This window comes from Poecilia formosa, unplaced genomic scaffold (assembly GCF_000485575.1).
Source record: "Poecilia formosa unplaced genomic scaffold, Poecilia_formosa-5.1.2 Scaffold28, whole genome shotgun sequence".
Lineage (NCBI taxonomy): Eukaryota > Metazoa > Chordata > Actinopteri > Cyprinodontiformes > Poeciliidae > Poecilia > Poecilia formosa.
In genome coordinates, this window is record NW_006799967.1 from 3,369,215 (window position 1) to 3,386,744 (window position 17,530).

Genomic DNA, 17,530 nt, shown 5'->3' on the forward strand with positions numbered 1-17,530 from the left:
TTATATATTTTTTGATCTTGTAAAATGATGGCGAAATGTCTAAGATTCTGGTTCTTCAATGTACATTGAAAGCACCATTAAAGGTTAAAAACAATGGCCGACAGCTAGGTTTTGCGCATTAGTTTATATATGCGGGACAGCTGTAAATGTATGTGTGTGCATAGCTCCTATAAATGTTTGAACATCACTCTAGTGGCTCTATTTTCATTAATGCTCAGTCAGAATAAAGTGTTTTGCGAAGCTAATGTCTTTTGTGTCGGAACTATAACATAGCAGCTAGGCTATCAATGCTAACGCTAGCTAAAAGCTTTTTGATCAAATTAGTCCTCACGACATGTTTCACATTGTAATTAAATAAACCAGTATTTACCACTTGAAAACAGTTGAAACACGTTGTGCATATCAGCCACCTTGTTGATTGTAACATCAACTTATTAGCTTCTTTACTAGCATTTCAGAATAAAAGTATTGTCTTTCAGGATGGCCTCATTTGGCTGGAAGAGGAAGATTGGCGAGAAGGTGTCAAAGTCTGTGGTGCAGCAGTTTGAGACTGAGGACGAGCGAACGGAAGGTGATGGTGAGGCGGGTCAGGATGAAGAGGTGGACTGGCTGCACGCCATCAAGCGGAAGAGGGAGATCCTGCTGGAGGACTGTGCCGCAAAGAGCAAGAGGCTGAAAGAGGAGGGGACCCTGTTGGCTGAGGAGGGCAGGTGAGAGCACCTGATGCATTCGCACCCTGTCATTGTGGCACCTTACTGACTGCTTTAAAAGCGTCACACAGATAGAAATATTGATGCGAATCACATGGTGCAATATTGCAGTCCTTTAAATGTGTTTTTAAGAAGGTTATGCATGCACATTTCTGATTGATTGTGTGAGGATGGCCTGAAATACAACCGTAGCAGTCTTCTGTTAAAGTAAAATGAATCAAGAAATATTTTTAGTTGCATACTTTTTGCTTACCGCCCCAAACAAAAGAGGCAAACAATTAAATAAAAATCTAAATTTGGGCAGAACGGCGTGCTGTTGCCATTTGTCCGGGAGATGGCAGTATTGTACACAGCTAACATAGCTCTTATTTTACTAACCATAAACTTTAAAAGCAAAGGACATAAAACAGCCTGCTGATCAAGCCTGGGGGAGATTTTAAAAACCTTTCTGTGAAACTTGATTCTATCACCTGATGTCATTGTAAAATTTGTGTTGTAACAATAATGGAGTGGGGAAAATGCAGTTATTTTTTGTTTTTCCTGGAAAACTGATACACTTGGTATCTTTGCATTACTTTGGAGGGCCAAGTTCAGAGGCCTCTTGATCTTTATTGTGCATCTATCATATTATACCCATTGGCCATTTTCAGTCAAAAAGAACAGTTGCTTTGTACAAACCCTGTTAGCGCAGAGGACGTGATGTTGTGGCCTTCAGTTGCTGCCTGTAATCACGTTTGCCCAGAGAAAGTGGATTTTGCTTGGAAATGATGCTTGGTGCTGCCTAATGGCTGCTTAGAGATTTGAGGTTGTGTCTGTTCGGGGATGTTGGTGACGGTGCATTTTCGTCTCCAGCAACATTGGCCTCTGACGTGAGTTTCTTATTACAGAGGTTTGAATGTTTCTGGTGTAATCAGGGAGCTCCTTGGGCCTTGTGTCTGATCTGAGCCTCTGGGAATCTTTCTGTAGTTATTTTCATGTGCTTTTACTACCAGTTAATAGTTAATATTTATCTAGATTGGATGTGGGTGTCTTACACCGGCCGTTACTTTTTATTTGTTGAGTGCACCATAATTTACACCCAGAGTGTCAGCTGCTGCACCCTGCTGTGAAAAAGAAACATATTTACAGCCTAATATCCTGCTATTAATGCTTTACGTCATTTTTTTATTATTATTATTATTATTATTATCATTAGACTTTCTCACAGTTTGCCAAAAATCTTTGGCTTTCATCCTGTGGTATTTTTATTCGGTATTTCTGATGTCATCCTCAGGTTTTTTGAGTTATATTTGCCTTTCTGTTCACTTGTTTTCTGACTTCATCGTAATCAGTAAAAACACAAGGCTTTCATTGCGGCACGTTATTATAAAGATGTTTTTAAAAAAGTTGTCAAAAAGCAGCTTGTCTGCAGGGTTGTTGTCTGGGGCAATGAAGGCCACCACTCATCACAAAAAGGTTTGTCAGATAAACATTTTTACATTTGATAGGTGTTATAAAATAAGGATGAGGTTTGAGGTGTGGTTGGTTAATCTGCACAGCAACTCAAATACGGACCAGTCGCCTTGTCTGTAACAGTTTGAGCCTTGCTAGCTGGTACTGATGGGTGAGTCGGTACAGGAATATGTTATAATTCTGTATTATTTTAACATTTAATGAATTCAATAATTAATTTGATCTTTTCAATATTATATTTGAATGTATTGATTAATTAATATTTATTATATCAACATGTATTTTTTTTCTGAGTCGGCGATGCCATTGGGGGCCTTCCGGCCTCAAAAACCAGCAGCACATCCCTGAAGATAAATAATCAGATACGATTTAAAAGCGTGTCGGCAACGCTTTTAAATATTGAGCAACTAAAGTCGGAAGCAGAGGAATGTTTCAGACATGTTATTGCTGTCAAAGATGCCGTGGCCCTTACTCCTCACGGGTGTTTTACAGCACATATGATTTCCGGTAAGCTTCATAGCGTGGCTTCCTTCGTGATGGAGCTGGCGAATTACAGTCAGACTTTAGTGATTGGTTAAAACCAAATCAAATCGTTTAAAACTTCAACGTGCTTCCAGCAGCCAATTGTTTCTCATTCGCTGAGGGTCCAGACGCTTTTACCAAGCGAAGTGGAAGCATGTATATTACAGATATTATTTATTTATTTTCTTTTTTATTCTTTTGAGTGAACCTCCCTCATTTGTTAACAGAAACAAGCTGTTTTTGTTCAACGTAAATAATTTTACTTGTACAATACAAGAGCATAACATTTTTTTTTTTACCTTAACTGTATGTGTTTTATACATTTTGAAGCAATTATTTATTTTTGTAAACACATTTGTAATGCATTCTAATTTATTCCTAAACTTTTTTTTAACTCCTTGGCAACTCATAGCTTGCTAATTACAGGTTTAAAATAGCCTTATCTGAAAAGGAGAGATGTCGCCTCCCTCATTCAGCTGAAGGGGAAGTTGTGTCCAAATGTCTGACTGGTTTTTGCTTCTACAAAAGCCAAATTTGGCGACATTCAGGTTGTGAAAGAAACTTTTTTAACTCCTCCAAAACTTTGACCCTAGTAACCCTCGTACGCTTCATCATGTGAGGGGAGAGCTTCTTCTTTTTTTTTCTTTTTTTTTTTTCCTTTGGATTGTTTTGTGTTGAATTGTCACAACTTCCTATTTCTCTACGGTTTTCTGTATTTAGACGAGCTGCAAAGCTCCTGTCTTTTTTTTTTTCCAAACTTTTGTTTACATCTGTAAATGAAATGAGAATTAGTGCCTCCTCTCTGTAATCTACTTTTGACTGATAAAAATATCAAATTCATTATGAAAAGCTTTTTTTTTTTTTTTTTGTTCCTTGCCTCATGTGCTACATTGCTTAATTTCCTCCTTTCCTTCATGCAACAGAGGTTTCTGCCCTCCCTCAGTTTCTAGTTCCTCACTCAGCTCTCTTCCCAATAAATCCACTCAAATGATTTATGAAGATATTGTTTCACCTGATCGATGTTAATTGCCTCATTGTGTGGTCTTAATTGCTTTCGGATTTTTCGGGTCATCCGTCTCGTTTTAAGCGGTGAAAGCTGCTGACACGACAGCGAGAAGGCCAAACTAATGACTCCACCTCAGTCTTTGTTTCCCCCTGTTTGGGGAAACTTGTCAATATTGACCCTGAAGTGACGCTTTTCACAGATTGGACATGTCGATTCGGTGCGGTCGAAAAGTAAACCTGTGCTGTGAAAACGAACGTATGTAAAACGGCTGAAACCCGTGGTGACAGCCGCCTGGATCCGGACTGGATCGGGAGTTGCCAAATTTATGAAAATCCTGTTTACATTTTAGTGGTTTTTCTCAAGCGGTCGTCAACCCTGCTACCTCGCAGACTCTGATTTGCAGCCTGTTTTAAACTGCAGAAACCTGTCTGTTTGTTTAAGCCTTCGCAGCCTTTGTTACCTCTGCCACTCTGTCAGGCCGATGGACAGGTGTTGCACAACGCAGATTGTTCTGGGAAACGTTTGACCTATTAAAAACGACAAATCTACTTATGTTTCAATTAAGCAATGAGCTCTTGGAAATCCTTACTTAACTGAAACCAAGACATAAATGGGACTCAGAAAATAATAATAATAATAAAAAAGATCTGCTGTGGGGAGAGGATCAAATTCAATTGAAGCATGACTCAGATGTGTTTCACAAATGTCTGTTTGCAGAAATGATCAGCGCAAATCTCCTCATTATATCCACAAAGCAAACTGTGTTTTAGTTACATAACGTATATAAAATCTTTGAGCTGAGACAGTAAAACAAAGCCGTGCTGATTCAGTTAAAAGTGTCTTATTAGTGTAGGACAGTCATGGTTGTAAGGAATCACAGAGATGAGTGTGTGTGTTGTTTTTTTTAGGCACTGGGAGGCCATTAAGAAGTGGGATGAGGCTATTCAGCTGACTCCAGACAGCTCTCCGCTGTACGAAATGAAGTCTCAGGTATATATTTACCAACTTACTGGTTTCTCAGTCATTTCCCTGCTGCTGCATTCATGAGGGTTTTGTCACGTCCCATTGATAAGCTTTTATGTACTTAAATTAGTGTATATGTCAGAGCTAGACAATGAAGAGTATAATTGGGAAGTGAAAGCAAAATGATTCTTTTTTTTCCCTTTTTTTTTTCAATTGAAAGCCTGAAAAATGTGGTTTGCATTTGTATCCAGCTGCCCTGAGTCAATACTGCTTTGAACCAACTTTATCTGTGGCTAACGCTGCAGGTCTCTGCACATCAAACTCTTGAATGTGCTTCAATCTAAACCGTTCCACTGCATCTCCGGCTGCATGTTTAGGTTTACACATCAGCCCCGTGTAAAGTCTTGTGCACTTGCTAGCCAGAATGTTTTTAGCTGCACCTGTTTCCTTGTTAACTGTGACCAGCTTCTTTATTCCTGCTGAGGAAAAGCATTCCCACAGCATAATGCTGCCACCACCATCTTTAGCCATTCTTCAGCACTAATAGTGCAGGAATACATCTTAGTATTCCTGCACTATTAGTTTTATCATTGGATCACAAACTGGGAGGAATTCAGGAAAATAAGTTAATTCTTCGTTTTTTTTTTTCCTCTTAAAACCTAGAAATAAAAAATAAAACTATGGTTCTTTAGCAAATACCTTTTTAAAATAGGTATTTCTATACTCTGGTTTTAAAGGGTAGTGTTCCTTTTGTGGCTCTAAAAGGTTGCTATCTCTTTTTTTTAACAAGTAAAAATCTGAAAACAATGGCATTCAACTTAATATGATACCCATAAATAAAATGCAGTCTGACAAACTGCCTTCCATGCATGGCCATCCTTCTTAGTCAGAGGTCAGTTTCTTCCACTTCACTTTTATCACTACATGTTGGTCTTTCACATAGAATCCAAAGATAAAATGTTGAATATTTTCGTCGTTATTCGACATGTAAAGAGTCGAGTGGTATGACTGTTCTCGCAAGCCACAGTAAGAGCCACATTTTCTCTCATCATTTGTGAACTTTCACCTCTAATCGTCACCAAGCCAGTAGTGAAAACGCTTTTAGAAACTTGTCCATTTTGTGTCATCAGCTGGAGATTGAACCCGATTCCGACACCACTCTGCCAGACTAATCTATACTGAATCCGTTTCCATGTTTTTGCTTCTTCTCCTTCTCCTTCTCCTTCTTCTTCTTCTTCTTCTCTGTCTGTTTGTGTTTGCACTTTAGCGTCTATGATTTCATTTCTGGTTTTAATCTCTCGCTCGTGTTCAGGAAAAAAAGAAAATCATTTCTGAACTCAGCAGAACAGACTTGAAGTTGGAGGATGCAGTCGGGCAAAATGGGCCTCTTCCCGTTATTTATCCATTTACTATAACTAACACAATATAGGCTAACACAATAAACCCTCTCCTTGTAACCGTAGTCATTCTCATCACGTTGAGTATTCCATGCCTAATATAATATTATCCATTACAGGAAATTTGAGAAGGAAATCATTAGTGGACCAGGCCTGGAGAAACTCTACCCCAAACAGTTTTTGTGGGGTTTTTTTTCGTCTCAAGCCATGACAAGTTTACACACACACACACACACACACACACACACACACACACACACACACCGACCTCAGGTTACTTTGATTGTTTCAGCGTTTCTATGTGTGTTGTGTGCAGCGCCGGTTAGTTATTCTACTACTTGATGCTTCTACGTCCATAAAACGAAGATAAGCCGACATACCTCAGATCCGCACCGTTGCTCAGACGACGTGCTTGATGATGCTGACGCTCTTCTTCTTGTTCTTCTTCCTTTCAGTGCTTTGTGTCTGTTCAGTTTAATCTGTATTGTGCCCAACACATCCGGCTTCCTGCACGTCTAAAGCTGCTATCATCTGTACAGCTTTCACCTCCTCGTCTTATGTGTTTCCATCATACAGTGGAACCCGCCGCTACTTAGTAGCATGAAGTAATTTAGCATTGGAGATAATATAGTTTTGGTGAAATATAACTGGCCTCGTTTGTAGGGCAGCTTGTAGTCACTGGAGTTGACTTGTTGGTTGAGCCAGCTTGCTCCTTTTAAAGAAAATGATGTAGTTGGTGCAGTGGCCCTGTCAAGTATGATCGAGACGCTTGTAGTGGGATGTTAAGAAGTCTGCATGAACTCGGTGAACTGAAGTGGTGTTGCAAAGAAGCCGGGGGGACGCCATCCCTCTGGGGTGACAGACACCGACAAGGCCTCACAAAATTTCGGCTCATTGCTGCTAAAGTTTATTTTACAAGCTGCTAAATTATAGGTTGCAGTTAGTTTTTCAAACACAGCTTTTGCACTTTGGTTTCATCGTTGTCTCATAAATAACGGCTGTGTAAAATCCGTGTCACGGCCCTGTACACTCGAGAGTGAATTGCTTCAGAACCTACGAAGTATCGGATGGATCAGTGCTGTCAGGATATGTAAAACCTCTGGTTTGAAAGAGGGTGCCCCCCCCCCTCCCTCCTCAATCAAGAACTGTATGGTTAATATATCACAGACAGAAATCTAGCTGGTAAGCTCACACCACAGTAGCGTTTAAGAGATTGAGGAGGGGGAACGAGTTCACTTCAACAATGATACGTGTGAGCGCGGGTCAGGGGAGATGTAAGTTAACTCCAGGAAGAAATTTAAAGCCTATGACGGTGCTGCTGCTTTGCACTCTGCTCCTTATGAACATGTGGTTAATTGTAAACCTTATATAGGCTCTAGGTATGGAGCCATTTGCTTTATATTGAAATGACAAAAACTAACATTTTTGCAAATACATTTTTGCGAAGGTTTTACCTTTTATTGAAACTTTATAAAGAAACTGAATATTGATCCCTTCCTATTATGGCAGATGGAGAAAATTCACCTGACTTTGATGCCTAAAATTTTAAATCACATATTGATTTATGCTATATTTTATCGCAGATTTGTCACCTGAAGAACATTTTCAGGATTAGAGGACTAATGTCGCATTAGTTGCATTGATTACTGCAATAGCGTCTTCACAGGTCTGCCTTAAAAAATAATCAATCCTCCAGCTGCAGCTGATCCATAACGCTGCTGCTGTCGTCCTGACTAAAACCAGGAAGTTAGAGAGCAGTTCTAAAGTCCCTACACCAGCTCCCTGAAGCTCAGAGAATAGACTTCAAAATACTGTTAGTTTATATATCACTGAACGGCTTAGGAGCCACAATACATTAAAGATCTGCTGTTGTCATGTCAACCTTCCAGACCTCTCAGGTCTTCTGGATCTGGTTCTGCTCTGCATCCCCAGAACCAGAACCAAACGAAGAGAAGCAGCATTCAGCTTCTATCCACCACAAATCTGGAACAAACGTCCAGAAAACTGTAAAACAGCTGAAACACTTAGTGCCTTTAAATCAATACTAAAATCCCATCTGTTCAGAATTGCTTTTGGACCGTGGTAAATGAAACACTAACCAACATTTTGATGTGTAATGACGGAAGAATGTAATGTTTCGATTGTTGATTTTTATGTCTTTATGATGTAACGCACTTTGAGCTGCCATGATGCTGAAATGTGCTGTACAAATAAACTTGATTGATTGGTTGATTGACATCGAACATTCCCAGAAACGTACCGTTTGACTTTATTCAAGTCATGTAGCAGTTTGAAGGGATGCATATGATGCTTCAACGTTTTCTGGTCAATTGATTGTAAATCTCTGCAGTCAGTAAACGCCCGACACTCAGTGCCACCAAGTCGGGCTGACAACAACACTCTTTTGTGTAGATGACGTTGCTGAGTCAGCTATTTTCAGTATCAGTTAAGCGTTCAGATTTTCCCTCAGAGGAAGAGCACAGTGAAAGGAAAACGGTTTTCTACGACAGACATCTCTGCGCATCTCAGGCTGTGAGAGCGAGAGAAAGAAGTGCTTTTCAGCAGAGAGGCTGATTTTTATTACTTTTCTTTTTACTACAGAGTTACTTTGTTTTCTTCTTTGGAGCTTTCAACTTCTGGGTGTAATAAAACATGCTAGATTTGGAAATATTGGCAGCCTGTGGAAAACCTCACCACCAGCCTTCGTAAAAGCTTGCCATGCTAAAATAAGACCTGAAAAACAATCTCAAATGCCATCTCACGCCTAATCGTTTTCGCTTGTCTTGTGATTTTCACACTGTAACACGAACAATTAATGATCCTTTCAGAGGTGAAGACGTAAGAATGTTCCAGTATTTAATCGACACCTCAAAGCAAAATCTCCTGCAACTAGTCGCCATCAGAGTTTTGATGTCTTGTCCTACGTGCGGATTGGTATTTTCTCAATGACGTTGCATACGCAGAAGCATAGATGCAGTCTTTCTTTTTGTTCCATGCGTGTTTCCTCTGCAGGTGCTGACCATCCTGCATGAAGTGTTTCCTGCTGTGAAGGCAGCAGAGATGGCCGTGAAGTTCAGGCCGCTGTGGTGGGAGGGCTGGCAGACTCTGGGCCGGGCACAGCTCAACCTGGGAGAGGTGGACCTGGTGAGTAACGATGGTCCCTTCAGAGGGTGAACGGTTTGGTTTAAGAAGGCAACAACTGATGCACCTTTTTTAATCGCTTCTGCCAAGTGAATATGTAGAAATGTTGTTAAAAAGATTTGCAGTAGGAGCTATGTTTTAAATTGAGAAACACTAGTTAAAAAAACTTTAATTTGTTCAAACTTGATCTTTTTTTTTATTTTATTTTTTTTAATTAAATAGCTTCTGGGCTTCCAAGAAATAATGTTTTGTGATAAGGATCTCGGAAATTGTTAAGGAATACGACTTCATTCAGGCATGCAAGTTGTTTTCTAAGTCGCAGCTTTCGGGGAAATTTCTTTGCCGCATTAAACAGAAGCATTTGCATTTCATAGCTTCAGGCCTTTTCCCTGTTGTAACACACCAGTATGGATCTGAATTACACCCAACCAGTCCATGATCTGGGTTGAAATGTTCATTTGGTCTGCCGTTCACCTCTTATTTTGTTATCTTGAACTGAAAAGCTGCAGGTTTCCTCTGCGGTTTGAAGCACTTCGGAAAAGTCTGTAATTTATTTTCCAAAGGTTTCACAAAGCGTGAAGAAGGAAAATATGCAGTTCAAGACTTTATTCTATCCATTATTCTGTCCATCTGTCCATTAAACCATCCATCTCAGTATTTGCTGATTCCATATTTGTGGATGTTTTGCTAATATCTGAAATGTGTGTTTATATTGAAAAAACAACTTTGAGATCAAAACCGGCGTTGGATGGTACTCTGTAACACATTAAATATCTTATGTCCTAGTTTGTTTCTTTTTTGTAAGCTTCCATCCTCTGATCTGATGAAGCGCACCCAGGTGCCTGCGGCCGAGACGATCGACTAAATTGCCTCGGAACGCGCCGTGACTTGCGTGTGTGAAACCTGTGGATCACAGCCACTTTATTGCCACCCTCCCGGCAGCCGAGCGGCCTCGGTTTAAGGCAAAAAATATAAAAAAATCCCCTTCAGGTTATTTTCGCTCATGCTTGCCTTGGAGCGGGAGACCTGTCCGACAGCCAGGAAAACAACAATGGGAAGTGTTGAAAGTTACTTAGGCTCAAACAAAACTAAATATAGACACACCTCCTCGCATAATGAAGCCCTTTTGGTAGGACAGAACAAATGTCTATTTTTAGAACAACTTGTTCTGTCGTGTTTTAGAACATTGGGTTTACCAACATGTTCAGGCTGTGCCTGTTTGGCAATTCAGATGATCTTGTTTTTTTGTTGGTTTTTTTTACTTTAATTGACTGTTCTGTTATTGCTTTTACTTTCCAGTAAACTCAATTCAGGGTAAATAAACTATGCAAAAATAAATAAATAAAACAACACGTCAACAAAATGTTGGCATTTATGGTGTCTGTTTTCTCTTGATGGGTATTCAGGGTTAAATTTATTGACCTGTTTTTTTTCTTTTTCTTTTTTTTTTTCTTCAAAAAAAGTAATTTTAATTGCAACCTACTATTAAACCCAATATTTTCCTATACGGTACTCTGGTGTGCTAACCTGCTAGATACGTTGCCCCCTAACAACAGTTACTGTGGCAGTGTGAAAAATAATTTTTGCACATCAGTGTGAGTTACAACATCCAAGTTCATACACCTGAAGAATTTATTCCTGCAAATTCTGCAGCTTTTATTTCTCTGTTCATTTCTGTTTCACATCGATTTGAGTTTCTTTTAACCGCTCAGGAGTTTTACGTTGGTAAAATAAAAAGCTGTGAAGCCGAGTACATCGGTGTGTTCCCCGATGTCGGACTTGATTCTGTCCTTTGCTTTGACGAAGCTTTGTGGAGGGTGGGAGTGACTGTGAGGAGCTGCTTCTACTTGACCACAGCTAACTTATTTAATTAAAGCTTTGTGTTTTAAATGGGGATCTCTAATAAGATGATTAGCAGCCCCAGTGTCATCTTGCATATGTATATTTAGTGATTCATCTCAGGATAATTTGCTAAATAGCATTCTGAGATGACACACGGAAACTCAAAAATCCAATAAGTTTCCAGCCATTGAAAGCATGATGTCTAATTGCTTGAGAAAACTCAAACTCAACTGTTTTGAATCATAATTAGATATTTAAAAATTAAAGAAAGTAAGAAAGTATTTAAAAGGCAACTGTATTTGCTACATCCAGACATGAATGCTGTGCATTTTGCCTGTGAAAGAGCAAGACTTTTATCAGACAGCAGGAAACCGTAGTCAACAGAGCTGTTATGTTTTATTATTTTGAGCCTGTAGCCTCTGTCTGTCGTGAGACAAATTGGATTCAAAAATGTTTTCAGTGTTTGAGAAATCAAAGAGTAAAATGTAAGGTCCTAGATTCTCCTTGAGGCTTCTGAAAAATCTGTGACATTTGATGCCGACGCCAGTTTAATATGTGAATGACGGATTGTCTTTACTGTTCTTTTAAGAAAAGGAAAGCCCATCTGAAAACAAAATACTGAACTTATTAATGAACAGTTACATGTAAATATGTCGGATGGCTAATTTCCATCTTCTTTCTTCTGTAAAATGATTGAAAATGCTAACATATCTTTTCTTTTAATCTTCATTTTAAGTCCAAAAATGCATCCCAAAACTTTCCTTCAGACTTCTCGGAGCTCAGTCAGAGCCTCAGCAGCTGATTTAAGGAGCTAAACTCTGCTGAGTTTCACCTTATTTTCCAGGCCCTTAGCTTTTGGAGATGCTCGACAGGCCTCTGATATTTATCAGAGTTGATTTGTAAGACCATCAGTCAACTTTATTGGCATGTCGGATGAAATCGATTTGACCATTTCGTGGGGATCAAATGGTCATTTATCAAGGCAGGCGCCTGGTTGTGTGAACGACTAGAGACGCTTGCCATTGTGTTTCAACGCAGTCTTCCAGTTGCGACTCGGCAAAGAGATATTGATCTAGCTTCATAACAAACTACAGCTGTCAAGGGTAAGAAGGTTAGGATCGTAATCCCAGACATGCTGCATGTTTCTCTTGTGTGAACACACATCTCAAAAGACTTCCGGCTCATTTCCTGAACGATTGCCCTTCGCGTTTCACATTTTCCACTGCTTCCTCAAAACCTTCCTCCTGTCGGCTCTCTCTCCGCAGGCTGTGAGGTCTTTCCAGATCGCCATCCACCTGTGTCCCTCCGAGCGCAGCCTTTGGCAGGACGACCTGAAATGGGCTTGGACCTTACAGAAGCAGCAGCTGGCCACCAAGGAGAAGATCAGACAGGAGGAGGAGACCAGAAAGCAGATCCTAAATGCCCCCGAGCTGGAGCAGGACTATGACTTTGAGTCCGATGAAGTGCTAGCAGCCTGCGTTGCGGTCGCTGACAGGCAGACGCAGTACGAGGAGCTGCGGAGGACCACGGTGGTGATAGACGCTGAGGGGAACGTACAAAACGTCGTGAGCGGGGAAGAGGGATCGCGGGGTACGGACACGCCAGCAAGCGAGCAGTTTGTTAAAGCGAGAGGACTCTGAACTGCTCTCACATTGAACTGATTATCCCGTGCAAAGCGTAAATTTAATATTAGACACAAAGATCACAGAAGACCTAGTTGTTGCAACTCTTTATATTTAACTATCCCACCTCTTTACCATCAATTATAGTTAAACGTGAACGTTAAGTTTTTATATCTGTTGTGACTCACGGGGCTGGAAACGAACGTGGAAAGATCAGCCTGGGAGTCGCGTTCCAGTCAGTGAAAGTCGGTTCAGTGTTCAGCTAGAGGCCACTGCTCCCATTCATGCAGAATGGATCCAGATGCTCAAGTATTCGGTGCCTTGGTAAAGTTTTCATACCCCTTAAAGCATCTCACAATTTGTCACATTATTACAACAGACCTGTTAATGTATTTGATATGGCGGACCAGAACAGAGCATCAGCAGAAGGAAATTTATCTGTTTTTCAATGTTTCTACGATTAAAAATGTGAAACGCATGGCATGCATTTACATTCAGCTTACCTTGCTGCCAATCTTTTAGGCTGTAGGTCTACCAGATTTGAGCTTATGATCTTGTTTTTTTCAGGGTTGGAGATCCCTGGTAGAGAAACGGATGTTCCTTTGACAGATTACCCCACCTTACTTTTGAATCTCTGCTGCTCCTCCAGAGTTACCAAAGGTCTCATCTGCTTCTCTGTGATTATAGTTCTCCTTTCCCAGCCTGTCAGCTCATATCATGTTAGCTTAAACAGTAAAGCGTTCAAACCTTGAGATTTTTTTATAATAAACCAACTTCAGTTATATTTGTTACGTTCCTTGGTCATCGTGATGTTTTGGGGTCACTAGAGTATTTTCCTAGTACGGCTAGACTGTATCAAGTAGAGAAGGCCTAAAGGCAAATGGTTGCACTGAAGTTCACATTCTTATCTGTGCAAGTAATTTGAAACCTTGTACTGTTTTCCTTCCACTTCCATATCACATAAAATTCCAGAAAAATACGTTGAAGTTTCTGGTTTTAATGTGACAAAATGTGTAAATGTTCAGTGGGTATAATTACCTTCGTGAGGCGCTGCAGTTATAAAAGACAACCAGTTTGTTTTATTTTGAAATTGGTTATTATTGTGGTGTGTTTCGTTACTTCGACGTGTTTTATCTACTTTCACACACAGTAAAAGTTTTTTTTGTATTTTTTTTTACTAATCTGAACGCAAACAGAAATACTTTTCTGTATGAAACTGTCAGATTTTTGATGTGTGCTTCTAAATGGAAATGTGTTGTCATTGTGAGCACATGCTAGGCTGTTCCTTTCTGTTCCAAGTGTCAAGTGAACAAATTAAGTTTTAACATTAAACCAATCCTTTAATATTTTAAGAGGTTTTGTAGTTTTTCTTTCACAGCTTTGTACAGTTTCTACAAAATGTAATTTACCCTTTCATTGCTTTTCCCTATCAATCATAATAAAACAAATAGATTTCTACCAAATGACAACAGATACGTAACACAAATATGTGATTGAATACATAGTCACTTCCTTTAAAGTGAATGACCTAATTCAACAGAGGCCCAGCCAACTGGTGCTAGCAGTGGTAAGTCGGGGTGAAACTGAGCAACGAGGGAGCGACGGCTTTGGAGAACATTTATTTTCCAGCAAGACGGCGACCCAACGCATCCAGCTAAAGCTACACAGAAGACAATAAGATGGACATTCTGGAGTGGCCTAAGCCCAGATCTCAAATTGAAAGAAAAGTTGCTGTAGAACTTGAAAAGGTTCTGCAACAATGTTTTTTTTTTTTGTCAAAAAAATAAAAACTTCAACAAATGTTGTTAATCTTGATTGATTCGCAAAAAACAACAAACGGTAAAACATCCAAGTTCTTTCATCAAATCTGGATTTGGAAAACGCAGTGATGTGTAAACATAAATATGATGAATTAAGATTGGAAAACTAATTCTTTTTTTTTATGACAAATAATACAGCACACACCCAAAAAAAAAAAAAAATCTTCAAAGTTTTGCTCCACAGTTTGGGTTCAGGTCATGTCAAAAACTGGGGCTCAGAAAGGGAAAAAAAGTCGACTAACAGCTCAATATTCACTGACACGATCTTGATCATAACTCAGTTTGAAGACATACCTACAGCGTGTGTGTTTGCTGACTTACGTGGTTGTCAGACTAATCCAAAACGCGTCCCACAGGGCCGAGGTCAACTGAAAGAAGACGCCACATGGCCGATAACAGGTTCGTTTTTTTTCTCCGTGTTGTTTTTGCCGAGCACAGATGTTGAGGTCTGAGTCAGCCAGTCGAGCATTTAAAGGCGTAGTGTGATAGATATCCCTGTTGATTAATGGTAATAAACTCCTCTCCTGCTCCTCTTTGCGGTGATTTCACTCTCCCATCTGATAATGAGCATAAATAATTCAAGTCGTTTTCAGTGCTCTTCAGATGGGACTCGTTTTACTTTCTGCTCGTCTTTTGGGGGGCGTTTAGCAGTGGCTCGGCTTTTTCAGACTTTTTTCACGCAAATGAGACGGGAGGCTTTCTGGACGGTTGACACCCAAGGATGTTTCATCAAACCGACAAGTCAGCTGATGGGCAGTTTGGCATTTCACGCAAAACGGATCAGCCTATTGACCGTTTTGAAGCTTTTTGTCTCCCCTTTTCAGAGTGAAAAACATGCTAGATTTCAAATGATACTTTACAGGGTTTGTAGATGTGATGTTTTGCAATATAGAACCTTGCTTTGTTTTTGTGATGTTAGAAAGTGAAGGAAGTCTCAAGTATTCAGACATTTGAGCTATTCGCAGGCGGCCGTGATCCCTGACCCCTGTGAACAGCTGGGGGCCACTGTATGATGCATGTCGATTACAAGTCAACAAAAAGCATTACATTTTGTCAAATGCCATCATCAAAATCATCAAGTGAATAAAGCAGTAAATTCCGGTTATTGTGAATCAAAGGAGGCGTTGTAGCCCTGATTTAAAGGAACTCAGGGTTCTGGCTTTTTTGCAGTTTTCCAGAAGTTTGTTCCAGATTGGTGGAACATAAAAACGGAATGCTTTGTGGTTCTCTGAGCTACAGGGAGGCAGTGTAAATATTTTAGTAATGGGTTGATGTGCTCTATCTTCCTAGTTTCAGTGAGAACGTAAGCAGCAGCACCTGGAGGATTGATTTTTTATTTAGGCAGACCTGTGAAGATACTGTTGCAGGAATCAATACACCTAAAGACAAACGTATTTGTGAGTTTCTCTACGTTTTGCTGGGGCATTAGTCCTTTAACCCCGCAAATGTTCTCCAGGTAATAAAAGGCCGTCTTTGTAATTGTCTTTATGTGTCACTAGATGTGCAGATTTTGTTAGCTGAACCACAGAACTATCCTTTAATTTAGCTCCAGCTAACTCGGACTAGCTTCCCTCTCCCCGCTGTGCAGAAACAACCCCACAGCATGATACTCCCACTACTGTGTCTCACAGTATCAATGGTGAGTTTAATCTTCCTTCACTTACAGTCTTTTGCATGCAGGTCAGAAATGGTGTCATCCAACCCAAACGCATTCTTCCTCAGATTTGCCGTGCCCACCTGTGTTTCTAAACTAGGTTCAGTCTATGATGGCTCCCTTCTTTCCATTCTTCTTTGCTGTGGATGACCTGAACCCGTACGTTTGCTTGGATTGACAGAATTACTGCGAAAGCACAACAAACAGACAGAAGTGGGAGTTTCTTTTACGCTGAGACCGGATCCATAGCTGTTGTAGCAAATTCCCAATGATATAAAGAATAAATTATAACGTGAAAGGGAGTAAAAAAAGAAATCACCAAAAATATCTTTGTCGTAAAATTACTCCTAATTATGTTGTAGGTGCAGCTGTTATTTTAAGATCTTGCAGTGAAATAAGTGGCGCCGAGCTGCATGTAATACCGATGTGTCATCTATATTCGTGGTCTGCATATGTCTCTGTGTGCAGATGTGTGTTCATGTGTAAGAATCTCCTAGTTCAAATGTGTGAGTGGATGTCTCGAGAGCGCTAAAATGATTTGAGCTGCTTGCTAGTGAAGCTTTCAGGATGCAGACAGTCTGTGGTGGAAGACGGTACAGACTTCCTACGTGATCTGGAAAAATCTGGTGTTGAAGTCTCTTCCAGTTTGGAAAAATATTTGTCTTTCCAGACTTTGTTCCCCTGCTCCATTGTCTAGATGGTGTTTTCTTCTTTTTCTTGCTTCCTTCCTGTCTTTCCTTCTTGTACATATTATTCCTTGTCACGCCTTTATCTTCTGTCTTGTAACATCCCTTTCTTTCATACAATGCATCTATGCTTAATTTTGTCTTTCCTTTGATGTCTTGTAATCCAATTTCAATTGCCTTGTGTAAGAACGGTGTTAAATAAACCAACTTGTTGTGTCTTGCTTTCTTACCCTTTTCCTTTCACTGCCGTTCCGCCCGTTCTTTGTGTCTTCCTTGTTCTCCATCAGTCTCCCATTCTCTTTACCATAAAGCCTGCCTTGTAGGAACCCTGAGAGTAATAATGTAGAAAACACATAGAGCAAAGTAAAGAGAGAGAGATGCATTCAAAACCCAGATAGGCAAAACATCCAACAATCCCTGCTGGGAAGGCAGAAGACCTGATGATGAGTCAAACAGAGTGAATCAGATTTAGAAAAGAGAACATGTAACATGTTGTGGGTGTGAAAATGCGGAAGATAAAATCTAAAAGAAGAGGTTTTAAAAGGCAAAATGCTCTTAAAGAACCCCCACATGTGGAGAGTAAACGAACAAAGATGTTAAAAGCAGCACAGAACACTTTGTGAATAATCAAATACGAGATTCCCCACTTAACGTAAACGAAGATGTTAAAGATGAGGGGCTTTGTGAGTACATGACTGATCGTACCAGGGAAGTG

General features: G+C 40.0%; 1 protein-coding gene across 2 annotated transcripts; it reads left to right on the forward strand.

Moving 5' to 3' along the window:
* The first annotated feature begins 17 nt into the window (after window positions 1–17).
* Window positions 18–17,041, forward strand: ttc33 (tetratricopeptide repeat domain 33). Of its 2 annotated transcripts, none has more exons than XM_016669923.1 (5): window positions 18–108; window positions 480–710; window positions 4,599–4,680; window positions 9,063–9,194; window positions 12,299–17,041. In XM_016669923.1, exons 2-5 carry the CDS (start codon window positions 481–483, stop codon window positions 12,671–12,673), a joined length of 819 nt encoding a protein of 272 aa, XP_016525409.1. In that variant the 5' UTR covers window positions 18–108; window position 480; the 3' UTR covers window positions 12,674–17,041. The 2 variants fall into 2 exon arrangements, with proteins under 2 accessions (XP_016525409.1, XP_007548990.1); XM_007548928.2 differs by having other exon boundaries at window positions 42–148.
* The last annotated feature ends 489 nt before the right edge of the window (window positions 17,042–17,530 follow it).